At 37.0% G+C, this 16,412-nt stretch overlaps 1 protein-coding gene across 6 annotated transcripts in view; it reads right to left on the bottom strand.

Moving 5' to 3' along the window:
* USP33 (ubiquitin specific peptidase 33) overlaps positions 1 to 16,412 on the bottom strand; it is a 60,380-nt gene that overhangs the window by 2,142 nt on the left and 41,826 nt on the right. For all 6 annotated transcript variants that reach the window (XM_043460922.1, XM_043460921.1, XM_043460920.1 and 3 more), the window contains 7 exons: positions 11,971 to 12,016; positions 11,347 to 11,527; positions 10,769 to 10,895; positions 9,636 to 9,805; positions 8,418 to 8,499; positions 7,613 to 7,721; positions 732 to 834 (listed from right to left, as the gene is read on the bottom strand). In XM_043460922.1, coding sequence (XP_043316857.1) covers positions 732 to 834; positions 7,613 to 7,721; positions 8,418 to 8,499; positions 9,636 to 9,805; positions 10,769 to 10,895; positions 11,347 to 11,527; positions 11,971 to 12,016 — 818 coding nt within the window. The remainder of the gene's footprint in view (positions 1 to 731; positions 835 to 7,612; positions 7,722 to 8,417; positions 8,500 to 9,635; positions 9,806 to 10,768; positions 10,896 to 11,346; positions 11,528 to 11,970; positions 12,017 to 16,412) is intronic.

Here is a 16,412-nt window from a genome sequence, read left to right as displayed (position 1 = left end):
TTTTTGGCTGTGCCTCAAGGTTTGCAGGATCTTAGTTCCCTGACCAGGGATTGGACCTGGACCCCTGGTAGTGAAAACACAGTATCCTAACCACTGGCTGTCAGGGAATTCTCAAAATGAATCCTTTTTTAAGGGAAAAAAACTTTGTTTTCCCCTTGAATACAAAAGTATAGTGTACCTCCATTATCAAAAACCTTTAAAAGACAGAAAAGGCACAAGAAAGAAAAAAATACTGTGATCCCACTACAGAAAGACAGGCAAACTGTTTTTGCATCTTTCTGGTCTTTTTGCCTTTGTACATGTTTGCCTTTTCCAACTATGTTTGCCTAGTTCCAAGTATGCATACTATATTATAACCTTTTTTGTATGTCAAGAACATCTTATTTTTTAATTATTAAACACTGTTATACAAATAATTTTTAAAGTTCATATAGTATCCCATTGTAACGGATGCACCATAATTTAACCAATATTATTGTTGGAAGGATTAAAAAATTTTTTTTAATGTTAAGATTGTAGGCTAATTTTTATTTAGTTCCCTTATACTTTCCATGAATATGCTATACTTTGTGAAAGTTTTTAAAAAGTTAAAAATAACCAAAATATAAACTAGACTATATGATCCCCAATCTCTTGTTCAGTAGTTTAATTCCAAATACATATATTCAAAAAACATTTGTCAAGTAAACAAAAAATTTGCAAAGAATTTTGTCTTTCTGTTAAACACTTACCTCCATCTTTACCCTTCACAAAACTTTCCCATTCTCTAAACCATTGCATACTAATGCAATAAAAAGTAGCTGGAGAGTCCTCCTCTTGGAATGCTCTGTTGAGCTATAGAGGGAAAAAAAAATCAGTCACTTAAAGTCTAGAACGTGTTTGTAGCAGAATACAACCATTCTACTTCATTATCTGATGAGGTCAACTCCTCATACACAAAGAATGTGATGTAAGTTGATGCTAAGTTATCTTAATAGGACATGTTAACACCTGATAAACATTCAATCAATCCATCTACTGAGTTTTAAGACAAAAAAACCCTAGAGTTATGGAATAATTACAGACCTGCATTTTAAAAAATAAAAAAGTTTTATTAAAGAATAATCCACCTACTATTAACATAAAGTTCAATGGTTTTCAGTTAAGTTTATAGTTCTAAAACCACTACCACAATCCATTAAAACATTTCTGGGGGACTTCCCTGGTGGTCCACTGGCTAAGACTCTGCAGTCCCAACGCAGGGCGCCCGAGTTCAAACCCTGGTTGGAGAACTAGATCCCACATGCCACAATGGAGACTCAGCACAGCTAAATAAATATTAAAAAAAAACAAAACATTTCTGACACCAAAAAAGTTCCCCTGCACCCATTCGCAATCAATCACTTCCTCTCAGCTCCAGGAAACCATTGATCTACTTTACCTTTTTTTAAAAAGAAGTTTCACATAAACGGAATGAGACATCACATAGTCATTTTTTGTCTTATCTTCTTTCACTTGGCATAATGTTTCTAAGATTAATCATACTGCATGCATCAGTAGCTCTACCTTTTTTATGCTCAGTTGTATTCCATTGTATGGATGTAACACATCTTATTTATCTATTTGGCACCAGATGGGTGTATCAATTATTTCCAGTTTTGGACAACTACAAGCAAGTCTGCTATGAGCATCTGTGTACGGGGTTTTGCAGACTTTAATGATCATTTCTCTGGTGTTGTGTGAAAAGTTGCTCAGTCTTGTCCGACTCTTTGCGACCCCATGGACTATACAGTCCAGGGAATTCTCCAGGCCAGAATACTGGAGTGGGTGGCCTTTCCCCTCTCCAGGAGATCTTCCCAACCCAGGGATCAAACCCAGGTCTCCGGCATTGCAGGCGGATTCTTCACCAGCTGAGCCACAAGGGAAGCCCCATTTCTCTGGAGTAAACACCTAAGAATGAGGTTGCTGAGGCACGTGCTGCTGCTGTTTTTCAGTCGCTAAGTCGTGTCCGACTCTTTGTAACCCCACGGAATGCAGCATGCCAAGCTGAGTCCTGTGCTGAGTGGTTGTTTAACCTCTAAGGAACTGTCAAGCTGGTTGTCATTTGGCATGTGACGCTACATGTCCACCAACAGTGTTTATGAGAACTCTAGTTTTCTACATTTTTTGTCAGAACTTGATACTGACCTCTTCTTTTAGTCATTCTAAAAAGTATGTATTGGTATCTCATTGTAGCTTTAATTTGCATTTTACTAAGGACTAATGAGAATGTGTACTTTTTCATATGCTTAGTTAACACCCATATATTAAGGGTAATGTATATTAAAATATTTTGCTTATTTTTAAACTGGAATATCTGTCTTCTTGAGTTGTATAAATTCTTTACATAACCTGGATATAAGTCCCTTGATGATAAATGATTTACAAATACCTAGAACTGCATTTGGGTCTACCTTCCTAATGTACGTTTTTTCCAGTATCAGCATTGCTGGTCTTACTGTCTGTCTCATTAACTGAGATGATATCCCATTCCACATTACCTCTGACAATGTAACTAACTTTACACAAAATAAATGAAGAAGTGGGCTCACATCCATACGATTCATTAACTTTACCATATGTTATTGTTGTTTAGTAGCTAAGTTGTTTCCAACTCTTTTGCGACCCCATGGACTGTAGCCCACCAGGCTCCTCTGTCCATGGAATTATCCAAGCTAGAACACTGGAGTGGGTTGTCATTTCCTTCTTCAGGGGATCTTCTTGACCCAGGGATCGAACCTGCGTCACCTGCATTGGCAGGCAGATTCTTTACCACCGACCATCACCTAAAAGTTGCTGGCCTACTGACTACTGTTTTTGTGCCTAGGTGACAAAACACTGTGGGTCTGGTACTGTCCTATATGAGGCAGTATATGCCCCAAACTAGAAACAACTCTATAGTGTTCTTTAACAATCAGAAAATAGGATATGAAGGTAGGTACACAGGTAAAGCAAGTAGGTGAGTTTATCTATCACAACCTACTGACACAAAAGCTTTTTTTGCTTCTAATTAATACAACTTTGACCTATACTAGTTTAGAGGTATTAGTTTCCAAAGGGACACAACAATGATTTTACTAGACTGGAAGACAAGACACTCCTCTGGCCACTGTGGGTTCCTCACATCACTGAATCTAGAGGCAAAGGGGGTGGGGCTCTATAAAGAAGAAAGCAAAATGTCTACTACACAACAGAAACAAGAAGGACTATGAAAACCAGGTTATACCCACTATATTAGTTTCAGAGAGCTGCTAGAACAAATCACCACAAACTTGGTGACTAAAACTTATTCTCTCAAACCTCTGGAGGCCAGATGTCCAAACCAAAGTAAAGGTATGACCACACTTCTTGTGGAGACTTCAGGGAAGACTCGATTCCTTGCCTCATCAACCTTCTGTTTGCAACTGTCCAATCTGTCTTGTGTCTTCATGTAACTCCTATCTGTGCATCTCTTTATAAGGACACTTATCATTGGCCTTAGGGTCCATGCGAATAATCCAGGGTGATCTTGTCTCAAGGTCCTTAATTATATATGCAAAGACTCTTTTCATAAATAAAGTCAATTCACAGGGATTGTGACATGGAAACACCTTTTTTGGAGACCACCATCCAATTCACTATAAGCACCATTCAGCATTTCCGTATCCACAGATTAAAAGCTAATAAACAACCAGACAAATTTAACACAGGCAACACTACAAAGAGCTTAGATTCTTCAGGAATGAAGGTCTAGGTTACTGTATCAGGAAAATAACCAGCTGAAGTGCTGGCTGAGAAGACAGAGAATATGGAATGGGTAGTTACTGACCGTAGAGACATATTTCTTCCTTGCCCCCTGTACATATTTGTAAATATTTACTAAATTTGAGAAAAATTACCAATTTATTTTTCCTTTCTTTCAGTCCTCTATTTCATACAAAGTATATTATTGGTGCTTAATCTTATGGTTTATTCTTTAGATTACAGAATATACAAGGGAGATTGTGACTGAACTAAACATGAATGAGCATCATCCAGAAATGGACATGCTGACTGATAGAACTCTGGGTTTCTGACCATTCTAGACACCTGCCAGTGGCAAGCAATATAGGTCATTTCCAGAGGCTTTTGGTAATCAAATTTTTTTTAGCTTTGAAACAGTCTCAAACTTATAGGAAAACTCCAGTACAATACAAAGAAATTTTTTCTGAGCCATTTCTGGGTAATTCGCTAAACACACAAGGACTTTTTCTTAAACATTTGACACAAATGATAAAAACTTAGAAATACTGATATAATACTAGCATCTAATCCTCAGACTCCATCATTTTTCTAAATGACTCAATAATATTGTTTATAGCCAAAGAATCCAGTTAAGAATTACCTATTGGGTGATTCCTGGCAGTCCAGTGGTTGAGACCCTGCACTTCCATTTCAGGGGGCATAGGTTTGATCCCTGGTCCAGGAACTAGGATCCTACATACTGCATGACCAAAAAAGCCTCCCCCCAAAAACAGAAAATCCCAAGAATCACCTGCTGCATATAACTTTACATTTCCTTTAAGGTGACACAGTTCCTTAGTCTTGACTTTCACAATCAGGACAATTTTGAAGATTATAAGCCAGTTATCTTATAAAATGTCCCCCAATCAGACAAAAAATGGTTTGTCTGATTTTCCTCATTTGAGATTCAGGTTATGCATCATGTACCAAACAAGTGATGCTGTGTTCTTCTCATTGTATCCTTTCCTGGCAAATGATTTTGATATGTTCCATTAATGATGTTCCGTTAAAGATGCTCACTTTAATGACTTCATTGAGTTGGGTGCCAGTCTTTTCTCTTTGAAAGTAATAAGTATTTTGTGAGAAATAAGTTGGAACTATGTTAATATTCCATTTTGCATCAGTCTTTCAAATTTATTCACTTATTTATTTATAACAGTATGGACACAATATCTCCTATTTTGTTTAATGGGTTATAATACTATTATATATATAATACTATTATTTGCCGACAAAGGTCCATCTAGTCAAGGCTATGGTTTTTCCAGTAGTCATGTATGGATGTGAGAGTTGGACTATAAAGAAAGCTGAGCTCTGAAGAATTGATGCTTTTGAACTGTGGTGTTGGAGAAGACTCTTGAGAGTCCCTTGGACTGCAAGGAGATCCAACCAGTCCATCCTGATGGAGATCTGTCCTGGGTGTTCATTGGAGGACTGATGTTGAAGCTGAAACTGCAATACTTTGGCCACCTGATGCGAAGAGCTGACTCATTTGAAAAGACCCTAGTGCTGGGAAAGATTGAGAGCAGGAGGAGAAGGGGACACAGAGGATGAGATGGTTGGATGGCATCACCGACTCAATGGACATGAGTTTGGGTAAACTCCAGGAATTGGTGATGGACAGGGAGGCCTGGCATGCTGCAGTCCATGGGGTCGCAAAGAGTTGGACACAACTGAGCGACTGAACTGAACTGAATACTATTATAATTTATTTTGAAGCACAAACTGTCCCAAATTCGGCAAGGAAAAGTCCCTTCAAGCTGGCTTCTGTGTACTTCTGACATTTCCCCATCATTCTTCAAAAACTTCTTAACTTTTTGGAACAGAGTGAAATTCCAAGCTCATCTTGCAATTCCCCTGCCTCAGCCCTGAAAGCAGCCATTTCTCCAAGGAGAGCTGGTCACTTTGACTAGAGAAGCCAAGATCTGAAGAAAGCTGGGTATGCTCAATCCTACTGGAGTTATCCAGGCCTTTTCAGTGACAAGAGTTAGGAAATTAATTTAGGTACATCACTTATTTCTATATACATGTGCACATACACACATTCATAGCTCCATATGTATGTATATGGGTTTCCCAGGTGGCTCAGTGGTAAAGAATCCACCTGGCAATGCAGGAGATGCAAGAGACTCAGGTTCGTTCCCTGGGTTGGGAAGATCCCCTGGAGGAGGAAATGGCAACCCACTTCAGCATTCTTGCCAGGATAATCCCCTGGACAGAGCAACCTGGCGAGCTACAGTCCAGAAGGTCCCAAAGAGTATGACATGACTGAGCACACACACATATATGTACATTTCTATACAGTGAGTTCACAACGATATCTATAATTTTAATCCAATAACAAAGAGTCCGTTTTAGTTTTCTCTTTCAATACCTGTAACTGCTTTATCTGACGGTAAGAAATCTGGCTCTCATTACACCTGTATTATCTGATCAATCCTACACATGGAATCAGTCCCTCAAATCTGCCACCACGACTATGCTGTGCCTCCTCACATATCCATCTCCAGCCAACACGGACAACCATTCCTACGTTGCCTGTGCTCCAACACCCTTGACCAGGCCCACACCACTACAAACAGCTTTCTTTACCTTGTCTGGGCTCTGAAACCCCACTCTGAGCCACTGTCCCTGCACCTCTCTCTAGTATGGTAGCCTACCCACCTTCCAGATTTCCTCAAAGTCAGCTATGGTCTTCTTGATCTTCACTGACCAGTTTTTTTTTTTATTTAAGTCTTACATTGCTTGTATTCCTCTTCTACTCAAAATACTTAGAATGGCTTCTATTGATCAAACCCTAATGGATACAGTCATGAGCCATCTATTTAAGTATTCATGGAATGACTTATTTTTAATATTCAACTAAAATTTGCCTCTTTATATTTAGGAAGCAAATGAGGCTCAAGCACAGTAAATCAATCCACACCTGTAATAGTCTCCTGTGTATCTGAAAATGTCTTTATTTAGGCAAATAAATAAATTTTGTGTAAATAAAACACTTTATTTACACAAAAAAACACCTCTAAGTCTATCAAAAGAAACAGGTATGTGTGAAGAGAAGTGTGTGTCCACACCATGAAATGTACTATTTATCTATAATATCTACTCAATAACTTCTCCCCATCTTTAACTAAAAGAATCTCAATCTTACCTTACAGAATTATCCCTCCACCAATATAATTTCAACAGGAATACAATGAACATGCCTCTCAAGTGACCCAAACTCTAGTAGGATTCTCTACTAGGAATTCGAGGAAATAAAATAGTTGGAGCTGTTTTACTGACAGCACCACTTTGAAGAAACTTACTTCAAGCTACCTAGACAAACGGAAGTGTGCTCTTTCTCTCCATAAAACCTGGTTACTCAGCTCTTCCTATTGATTCTGTGATCAGACTCTCTATTGCCTGTAATCAAGAAACATCTTGTAATATACTCACTTTGTGGGAAGTAGGTATAAGTATAAAGAGCTCCCCCAAACAATATTTACTTTACAAAGGGGTGAAAGTAGAGAATGCAACCTGAATAGACTCCTTCCAAAAAATCACTAGCTTACCGAAATCTATAACTGACTATTTCAGTAAGATTTCTTGCCAGTGCCAATACTTAAACCCAAATTTATTACCAATCCATGAAAACAAAAATCCACAAAGGAAGAACTTAACTCACTACAACTATAGTCACCTTACCGGGGTCTCTCACTGTTATGTGCCCATAACACTTAAAATCTATTACAACTCTTTCATCCAATCATTTCACTTACAGAGTTTTTTTAAGGGTCACTTCTTTTTATTTTAGATCATTTTTCTAATTTGAAAAGCATCATTTTTTTACCCGAATAAAAATTTCCAATTCAGTTTTTCTTCTTTTTTCAATTTTCTCCGCTTCAATCTGGCAAGTGTGACAAATGTACAGATGGTTGACGGCTGGTCCTCCTCCATACCTAAGGCATGAAGAATATTAATAATTATGATAATTTGGAAGAAAGCTGATCTAGGAAATGTATCCAAGTTTTCATAAAATGTAAAAACCAAATTATTTGTGAGGACTTGATTTTATGCTTTTCAGGGTCAATGACTATGTCAGTTTATTGATTTGTCTGCTTTATCTATATTTGAACTTTCCCTTACAGCTACTTTTGTTACAAAATGTTTGCGGCAACAATAACATACAATAAAAGAAGTAGCTGTCAAAAATTAGCATGTTTATATGTTTATAAATCTCAAGTTATACACAGCCACAGTTTTAATCAAGTTTTAATTAGAAGGAGACTTACCCTGTCCACTCATGTAAGAATTCATGAAATGAATTATTTTCAATATTTAAGAAATATATTAGGGGATTGTGTGAAATATTTTTAAATAAAATTTAAAACTTTAGAGAGTTAAATATCACAGCATACCTTTATACATACAGATTATCAGAAAGGAAAAATTAGAATTAATTATCTAGACGAGGGCCACTCAGGCTACAAAAGTCTCTCCAGTCATGCCTCAGAGTGAATAAATAAAGGAAAAGGCAATATTGTACATAAGCAACATACAGCACAAGGAGCACATACAAAATAACCAATCTCTCTTTAACAAATTTTTTAAACTGATTTTCACAATATCATACTGTCTGATTTAAAGAAACAAACCTGCTATATAGGTTATCCCAAATGTTCTGAGGCAGCATCAAAACCAGGTCTTCAATATAACCAGCTTTTCGTGGAGGAACACCTAGAAAATTTTAAAATGAGTCTGTCTCATTCCTTTTGTTAATTTTAACTGATTAATTCCTGGCATTTTTTCCTAATTATTATTCTTAAAAACTCTCCCCAAGAGGTAGAAAATTAAGTATAAACATATGTTCCTGAAGGTGTATTTTCTCTTGAAATAGAGAGTAAGTTAACCAAGATGTTCAGGTATTTAACTTACATAAATTTTTACTAAGCCTTCACTATGTATTGGGGCAAACCAGAGATTAAATCAGAGACAATCTTTCTTCATGGAGCTTATAAGCCAGAAGAAGAAATGAAGAATTTACATGAGTAACCAAAATAAAAGGCAGGCACAGATAAATGCCATAAAAGGATTATAGGGAGATTCTGAACAGGAAGAGACTTAAGTTAATAGCTCAAGTGGGAGAAGTAATAAGAGAAAAATTCACATACAGAAATATTTTGAAAGTTTAGATTTCTAAATCCAATACAGGACATTTCTACTATCTCTTGTGGTTTCACTGCAAAAATAATTAATTAATGAGAATAACAAGTCTTTGACCTTGAAATTTAATTAAAAGTGTCACACTAAGGTATTATTTGTCATGGGAACAAGCAGTAACACAGTCAATCACAAAGGAAGAAGTTATATTTAGCAAATAACTGCATGAGGTTTTGTTGTTGTTGTTAAATTCCAAGTACATTTTTTTGGTTAGGAAAAGAGCCAGCTATTCATTTAGACAAAAGGGATAAGAGCCATGGATACAGTTGGAGCTGGATATCTCTCAGCTGAGAAAAATGGTGAGCAATAGACGTGCTCCCTGTGCCTTAATCAGGTGTTTATGCCTCTGTCTTTACTATGAAACTGGAGCGTTGAGAGCAGAAACAGTGTTTCTGGTATTTTTAGACTCTTAGCACAGCGTTTGGAAATGGCACCCAATATATATTAATATATATTCTATGAAGAGGCTATAGATTACCCATACTTACAAGAAAAAACTAACTTCTGAGACCACAGTAAATTAAACACATTTAAGTTGGAATGCAGATGGGGAAACGGAAAATAAATGGAAGAGGAAAATCCTTGTCTCTTGCCTTATTTGTAAATTATTTAATAGCAAATTCCTACTACTACTTTTCACTAGAGTTTCTTACCTCCATGAATACAGAGAAAATCATTATTTGAAATAGGGCCAGGTTCGGCAAAGGTCTTAAATTTATTTAGCCACTGTCGAGAAATATAAAACTGAAGGAGACTTGGTTCCATTATGTTCAACAAATTTGATATTCTTCGCCTCTCTTTTTGTGCTTCTTCACTGCTCTTCCTATTAAGGATAGTGATTCATTATATTCAATAAACATTTTACTCCATCAGTCTAGTAAAGCGGATTTTTCCACTTCCTTATTAGACTTTGCATACACACTAACACAGTTATACCTCTATATCCATGGGGGACTGGTTCCAGGAACCCTGCAGATACCAAAGCCTTATATAAAATGGAGTAGTATTTGCATGTAACCTGTGCATATCCTCTCATATACATTAAATTACTTCTAGATTACATAATACCTAATACAGTGTAAATGCTATGCAAACATTAGTATATAGGGCATAAATGGTAGGTAGATAGTTACTGGTGAGCAATTTCAAGTTTTCCTTTTTGGAACTTTCTGGAATCTTTCCCTCCCCAATATTTCTTATCTGCTGTTGGTTGAATCCTCAGATGCAGAACCCATGCATTTGGAGGGTGAACTGTACTGTGAATCTTATTAGGTCTTGAAAATTATTCATAAGAAATATATTGTACTTTGCTCCCTGCTTCCCCCACTACATTATAACCCTAGGGGTGATATCTAGGTGATAACTACTGGTATCCACATAACTACTGTTAGAAAACAGACAATCAAATGATTGCTAATAAGACAGTAGCCTGTACAATCTTTTAGAGAGTACTATAAAGTATTTTATATTAATACCTCCTTTATTGGCTATGTTGGGAGAAAATTTGGTATTTAGTTCCTACTGTCAGTGCCTAATTTTTAAAAGTAAAACAAATGTTTCTAAAACAAAATATAACCCTTTGCCCCTCAACTAAACAATTAAGAATTTCTTAACAAAAGATCATTCTACATACAAACTTTCACTTTTACTCATGTAAGGAGAGTAAAACAATTTCTAATCTTTACTCAGCAATTCATTTTGAAAGTCTTAGAAGTCACTATTAACCTCAACATGAAACGCTTTGTCATCTTTGTCAAAACAGCCTACTCATGAGTTATTACCTCACCTGTAGAAGAGAACATAAGCTTCTGCATTTTGTACAGTAGACTCTGAAACTTCAGTGACACTCTGGTCGTCAAATTCATACCAGAGATTATTTAAATTGTTTCGGCAGTAGGCAATATAGTGTCCACCTGAATTTAGGCAGAGAAAATTTAAATTATTTTAGTAATACAAAATTAACACAAGAATGGAAGATAAAACTAGTTTTGTAGCCTCAGTTCCTATCTAGCAGAGATATAGCAAGAACTACCCTATTTTTTCTAGTATGTACCCTGACCACCATCACTGGAGGAAATGAAAATCAGAAAAAAGAATGCAATCTTAAAAAACCCAGTGTAAAAAATAATCATGTTAAAATTCTTATTATTTATCTTAACACAAAATGTTTTTCTATTTTAAACATGAGAGTAAAATTATTCAAATTCCTAAAATTTCTGATGTTTTTAAAAGCCAAAATAAAATAATTAATAAAAATCTACTTTTACACATTTTTTTCTTTTGTTCAATCAGGGCTTGTTTAAGAGATCAATTCAGATGTTTCTTTCTTTAATGTAAAATCATATGTCAAACTTGGATACTTACTACTTGCAGTTCCATGGTGACAAATGACTGACAGAAGATCATAGGTAACAATTTGCGCTGGACTATCTTTAGCAAGAAATGGTTGAAGATCCAGGCCTTCCAGTGGAAATGAAACATGGGTACTGATTTTGGTGGAAAACATCAGTTCATGTCTGAATCTTTTAAGATGGATGCACAAAATCTTTTTAAAAAGAGAAAGGTAGGGTTATTTCAAAATGTCTTGTTCTAGATAAAGGAGTCTATTAAATACACTTATTGTCAAGATTAAACATAATCATCCAATTCTGATAACCTGATTCCAGAGATGTTAAAATGTGAAAATCCTGGAATGTGGTACTTCCTAGGTCCATAGCTACTGGTTTTTCCAATTTTACACTTTATAGCTGTAAGAACCTACAATGTCTGATTAAACTATGTGTTTAACATAGTTTTACTTACTGCTAGGGGCACTTACTTGACATGCAATCCAGTATTTTAAAAATGGATAATCATAATGGGTATACATAGTAACTGGTCAATAGAACCACTTCACTCTTCAACAAATGCTAAAGAATTCACTGCACTGTGTTACATTAAAGCTTTACCTACCACATAAAATAAAATGAATTGTCATAAAGCCCATACCTCAGGAAACTTTTGTACTTTACAAAACTTTACTCCATTTCTCAACCTAAGGGATAAAAAGGGAAAACCAATTTTAATAAAACTGTTTCCCAAACAAATCTACAAAACCTTTAGTATTTTCAAATATACAGCAAAATCTTTTAGAAAATGCAGAGAGAAAAGTATCAAACTAAAAATGATTACTACTGAATTATATGCTACCAATTAAAAACATACTAATTAAACACCAGAATCACTTTCTGTAAAAAATTATTTAAATTAAGATAAAACTTCAGAGTTATGTAATTCTTTGATGAAAAATCTACTTTCTATGGTCTGGCTATGCCTTTAGAACATTTACGTATCAATTGAAACTGGGTAAAATAAAATCCTAGTTTTATAGAATTGATTGGTCAGGTCAATATATTATATAAACTTTATTCTTTTTTTTTTGTAAAATATATCTATTTACTTGGCTACACCAGGTTTTAGTTGCGGCACGTGGAATCTTTTATTAATAGGCCCCCTCCATTGGGAGCATGGAGTCTCAGCCACTTGACCACCAGGGAAGTCCCTACAACCTTTACCCTGAATGGGGAAATGAATAACCTGAGATAAATAAAGAGTGGTTATTATTAATAATCAAATTTTTTTTTTTTTTTGGCCATACCACATGGCTGGTAGGATCTTAGTTTCCTATTCAGGGATCAAACCTGGGCCCTTAGCAGTGAAAGCAGAGAGTCTTACCACTAGAGTGCAAGGGAATTCCCAATTATCAATATTAACATATACTTGACAGATCTCTACTTTGGATTTTGGATTCTGGGGTGGATGCAAGTTCTTTTCCACCTTCACTATTACCTTTTTTTTTTACCTGGCACTTTTTTCCCAAGAAAGATTCCCCCTCTGGGCCAACTCTGTCATCAGCTATCAACTGTGGCTTCCAGGACAAACTGATAATAAATACTTTCCAATTCACTAGAAGTGTACTTTTTTCTAGAAAGTACAGGGCAGCTTTCCTTCCTTACTGACCAAACAGTACACTATACCTTTCTGTCATGAAAAAGACCAACAGCTGTAGAACAACATTTCCCTGGGTTTTTGACAAAAGCCAGAAGTTTGTATTATGAAGATTATGTATCGTATTAGGAGGCCTTTATTCTTCTATTAGAGAGATTCAGAAAAATTTTCTAGTTCATTCTACCTTAAACGTATTTGCTTTAAATCCTTCGTTTTTCTTTTCTGACTCATCACCAAGAAGACTTAAAAGCGTAATTTTATTACAAGATAGAAAGAGGCAGCTAGTATAAAGAAACAAAACCATACTTTTTGTTTTTTAAATAGTATGATGCTTTTTATTGTTCATATTTTACTTACTTTTTAATTGGAGGATAACTGCTTTACAATGTTGTCCTGGTTTCTGCCATACAACTTGAATGAGTCATGATTATAAATACATCCCTTCCCTCTTGAGCTTTCCTCCCTCCTCAAATCCATACTTTCTTATCTGTCTTTTTCATTTGGCCGTCATACAGCAGGTAACATTACAGACAATATCAGTTCAGTTCAGTTCAGTCGCTCAGTCGTGTCCAACTCTTTGTGACCCCATGAACTGCAGTACACCAGGCCTCCCTGTCCATCACCAACTCCTGGAGTCCACCCAAACCCATGTCCATTGTGTCGGTGATGCCATCCAACCATATCATCCTCTGTCGTCCCCTTCTCCTCCCGCCCTCAATCTTTCCCAGCATTAGGGTCTTTTCAAATGAGTCAGCTCTCCGCATCAGGTGGCCAAAGTACTAGAGTTTCAGCTTCAACATCAGCCCCTCCAATGAACACCCAAGACTGATCTCCTCTAGGATGGACTGGTTGGATCTCCATGCGGTCCAAGGGACTCTCAAGAGTCTTCTCCAACACCACAGTTCAAAAGCATCAATTCTTCAGAGCTCAGCTTTCTTTTTAGTCCACTCTCACATCCATACATGACTACTGGAAACACCATAGCATTGACTAGACGGACCTCTGTTGACAAAGTCATGTCTCTGCTTTTGAATATGCTGTCTAGGTTGGTCGTAACTTTCCTTCCAAGGAGTAATCTTTTAATTTCATGACTGCAATCACCATCCGCAGTGATTTTGGAGCCCAGAAAAATAAAGTCAGCCACTGTTTCCACCGTTTCCCCATCTATTTGCCATGAAATGATGGGACTGGAAGCCATGATCTTAGTTTTCTGAATGTTGAGCTTTAAGCCATCTTTTTCACTCTTCTCTTTCACTTTCATCAAGAGGCTCTTTAGTTCTTCTTTGCTTTCTGCCATAAGGGTGGTGTCATCTGCATATCTGAGGTTATTGATATTTCTCCTGGCAATCTGATTCCAGCTTGTGCTTCCTCCAGCCCAGCATTTCTCATGATGTACTCTGCATATAAGTTAAATAAGCAGGGCAGCAATATACAACCTTGATGTACTGCTTTCCCTATTTGGAACCAGTCTGTTGTTTCCTGTCCAGTTCTAACTGGTGCTTCCTGACCTGTATACAGGTTTCTCAAGAGGCAGGTCAGTTGGTCTGGTATTCCCATCTCTTTCAGAGTTCTCCACAGTTTATTGTGATCCACACAGTCAAAGGCTTTAGCATAGTCAATAAAGCAGAAATAGATGTTTTTCTGGAACTCTCTTGTTTTTTCAATGATCCAGTGGATGTTGGCAATTTGATCTCTGTTTCCTCTGCCTTTTCTAAAAACCAGCTTAAACATCTGGAAGTTCACAGTTCATATACTGCTGAAGCCTGGCTTGGAGAATTTTGAGCATTACTTTACTAGTGTGTGAGATGAGTGCAATTGCACAGTAGTTTGAGCATTCTTTGGGATTGCCTTTCTTTGGAACTGGAATGAAAACTGACCTTTTCCAGTCCTGTGGCCACTGCTGCGTTTTCCAAATTTGCTGACATATTGACTGCAGCACTTTCACAGCATCATCTTTTAGAATCTGAAATAGCTCAACTGGAATTTGAACGCCTCCACTAGCTTTATTTGTAGTGATGCTTCTTCCTAAGGCCCACCTGATTTCACATTCCAGGATGTCTGGCTCTAGGTGAGTGATCACACCATCGTGATTATCTGGGTCATGAAGATCCTTTTTGTACAGTTCTGTGTATTCTTGCCACCTCTTCTTAATATCTTCTGCTTCTGTTAGGTCCATACCATTTCTGTCCTTTACTGAGCCCATTTTTGCATGAAATATTCCCTTGGCATCTCTAATTTTCTTAAAGAGATCTCTAGTCTTTCCCATTCTATTGTTTTTCTCTATTTCTTTGCACTGATCACTGAGGAAGGCTTTCTTATCTCTCCCTGCTATTCTTTGGAACTCTGCATTCAAATGGGAATATCTTTCCTTTCCTCCTTTGCTTTTTGCTTCTTTTCGTAGCTATTTGTAAGGTCTCCCCAGCAGCCATTTTGCCTTTTTGCATTTCTTTTCCACTGGGGTGGTCTCGCTCCCTGTCTCCTGTACAATGTCACAAACCTCCATCCATAGTTCATCAGGCTCTCTGTTTATCAGATCTAGTCCCTTAAATCTATTTCTCACTTCCACTGCATAGCCATAAGGGATTTGATTTAGGTCATACCTGAATGGTCTAGTGGTTACCCCTACTTTCTTCAATTTAAGTCTGAATTTGGCAATAAGGAGTTCATGATCTGAGCCACAGTCTGCTCCTGGTCTTGTTTTTGCTGACTGTATAGAGCTTCTCCATCTTTGGCTGCTAAGAATATAATCAATCTGATTTCAGTGTTGACCATCTGTTGATGTCCATGTGTAGAGTCTTCTCCTGTGTTGTTGGAAGAGGGTGTCTGCTATGACCAGGGCGTTCTCTTGGCAAAACTCTGTTAGCCTTTGCCCTGCTTCATTCTGTACTCCTAGGCCAAATTTGCCTGTTACTCCAGGTGTTTCTTGACTTTCTACTTCTGCATTCCAGTCCCCTATAATGAAAAGGACATCTTTTTTGGCTGTTAGTTCTAGCAAGTCTTATAGGTCTTCATAGAACCGTTCAACTTCAGCTTCTTCAGCATTTCTGGTCAGGGCATAGACTTGGATTACCGTGATATTGAATGGTTTGCCTTGGAAATGAACAGAGATCATTCTATCGTTTTTGAGATTACATCCAAGTACTGCATTTCAGACTCTTTTGTTGACTATGATGGCTACTCCATTTCTTCTAAGGGATTCCTGCCCACAGTAGTAGATATAATGGTCATCTGAGTTAAATTCACCCATTCCAGTCCATCTTAGTTTGCTGATTCCTAGAATGTTGATGTTCATTCTTGCCATCACCTGTTTGACCATTTCCAATTTGCCTTGATTCATGGACCTAACATTCCAGGTTCCTATGCAATATTGCTCTTTACAGCATCGAATCTTGCTTCTATCACCAGTCCCATCCCCAACTGGGTGTTGTTTTTTCTTTGGCTCC

This window comes from Cervus canadensis, chromosome 2, assembly GCF_019320065.1.
Source record: "Cervus canadensis isolate Bull #8, Minnesota chromosome 2, ASM1932006v1, whole genome shotgun sequence".
Lineage (NCBI taxonomy): Eukaryota > Metazoa > Chordata > Mammalia > Artiodactyla > Cervidae > Cervus > Cervus canadensis.
The sequence above is the reverse complement of the archived record's forward strand: the minus strand, read 5'-3'. Positions and strand labels throughout refer to the sequence as shown.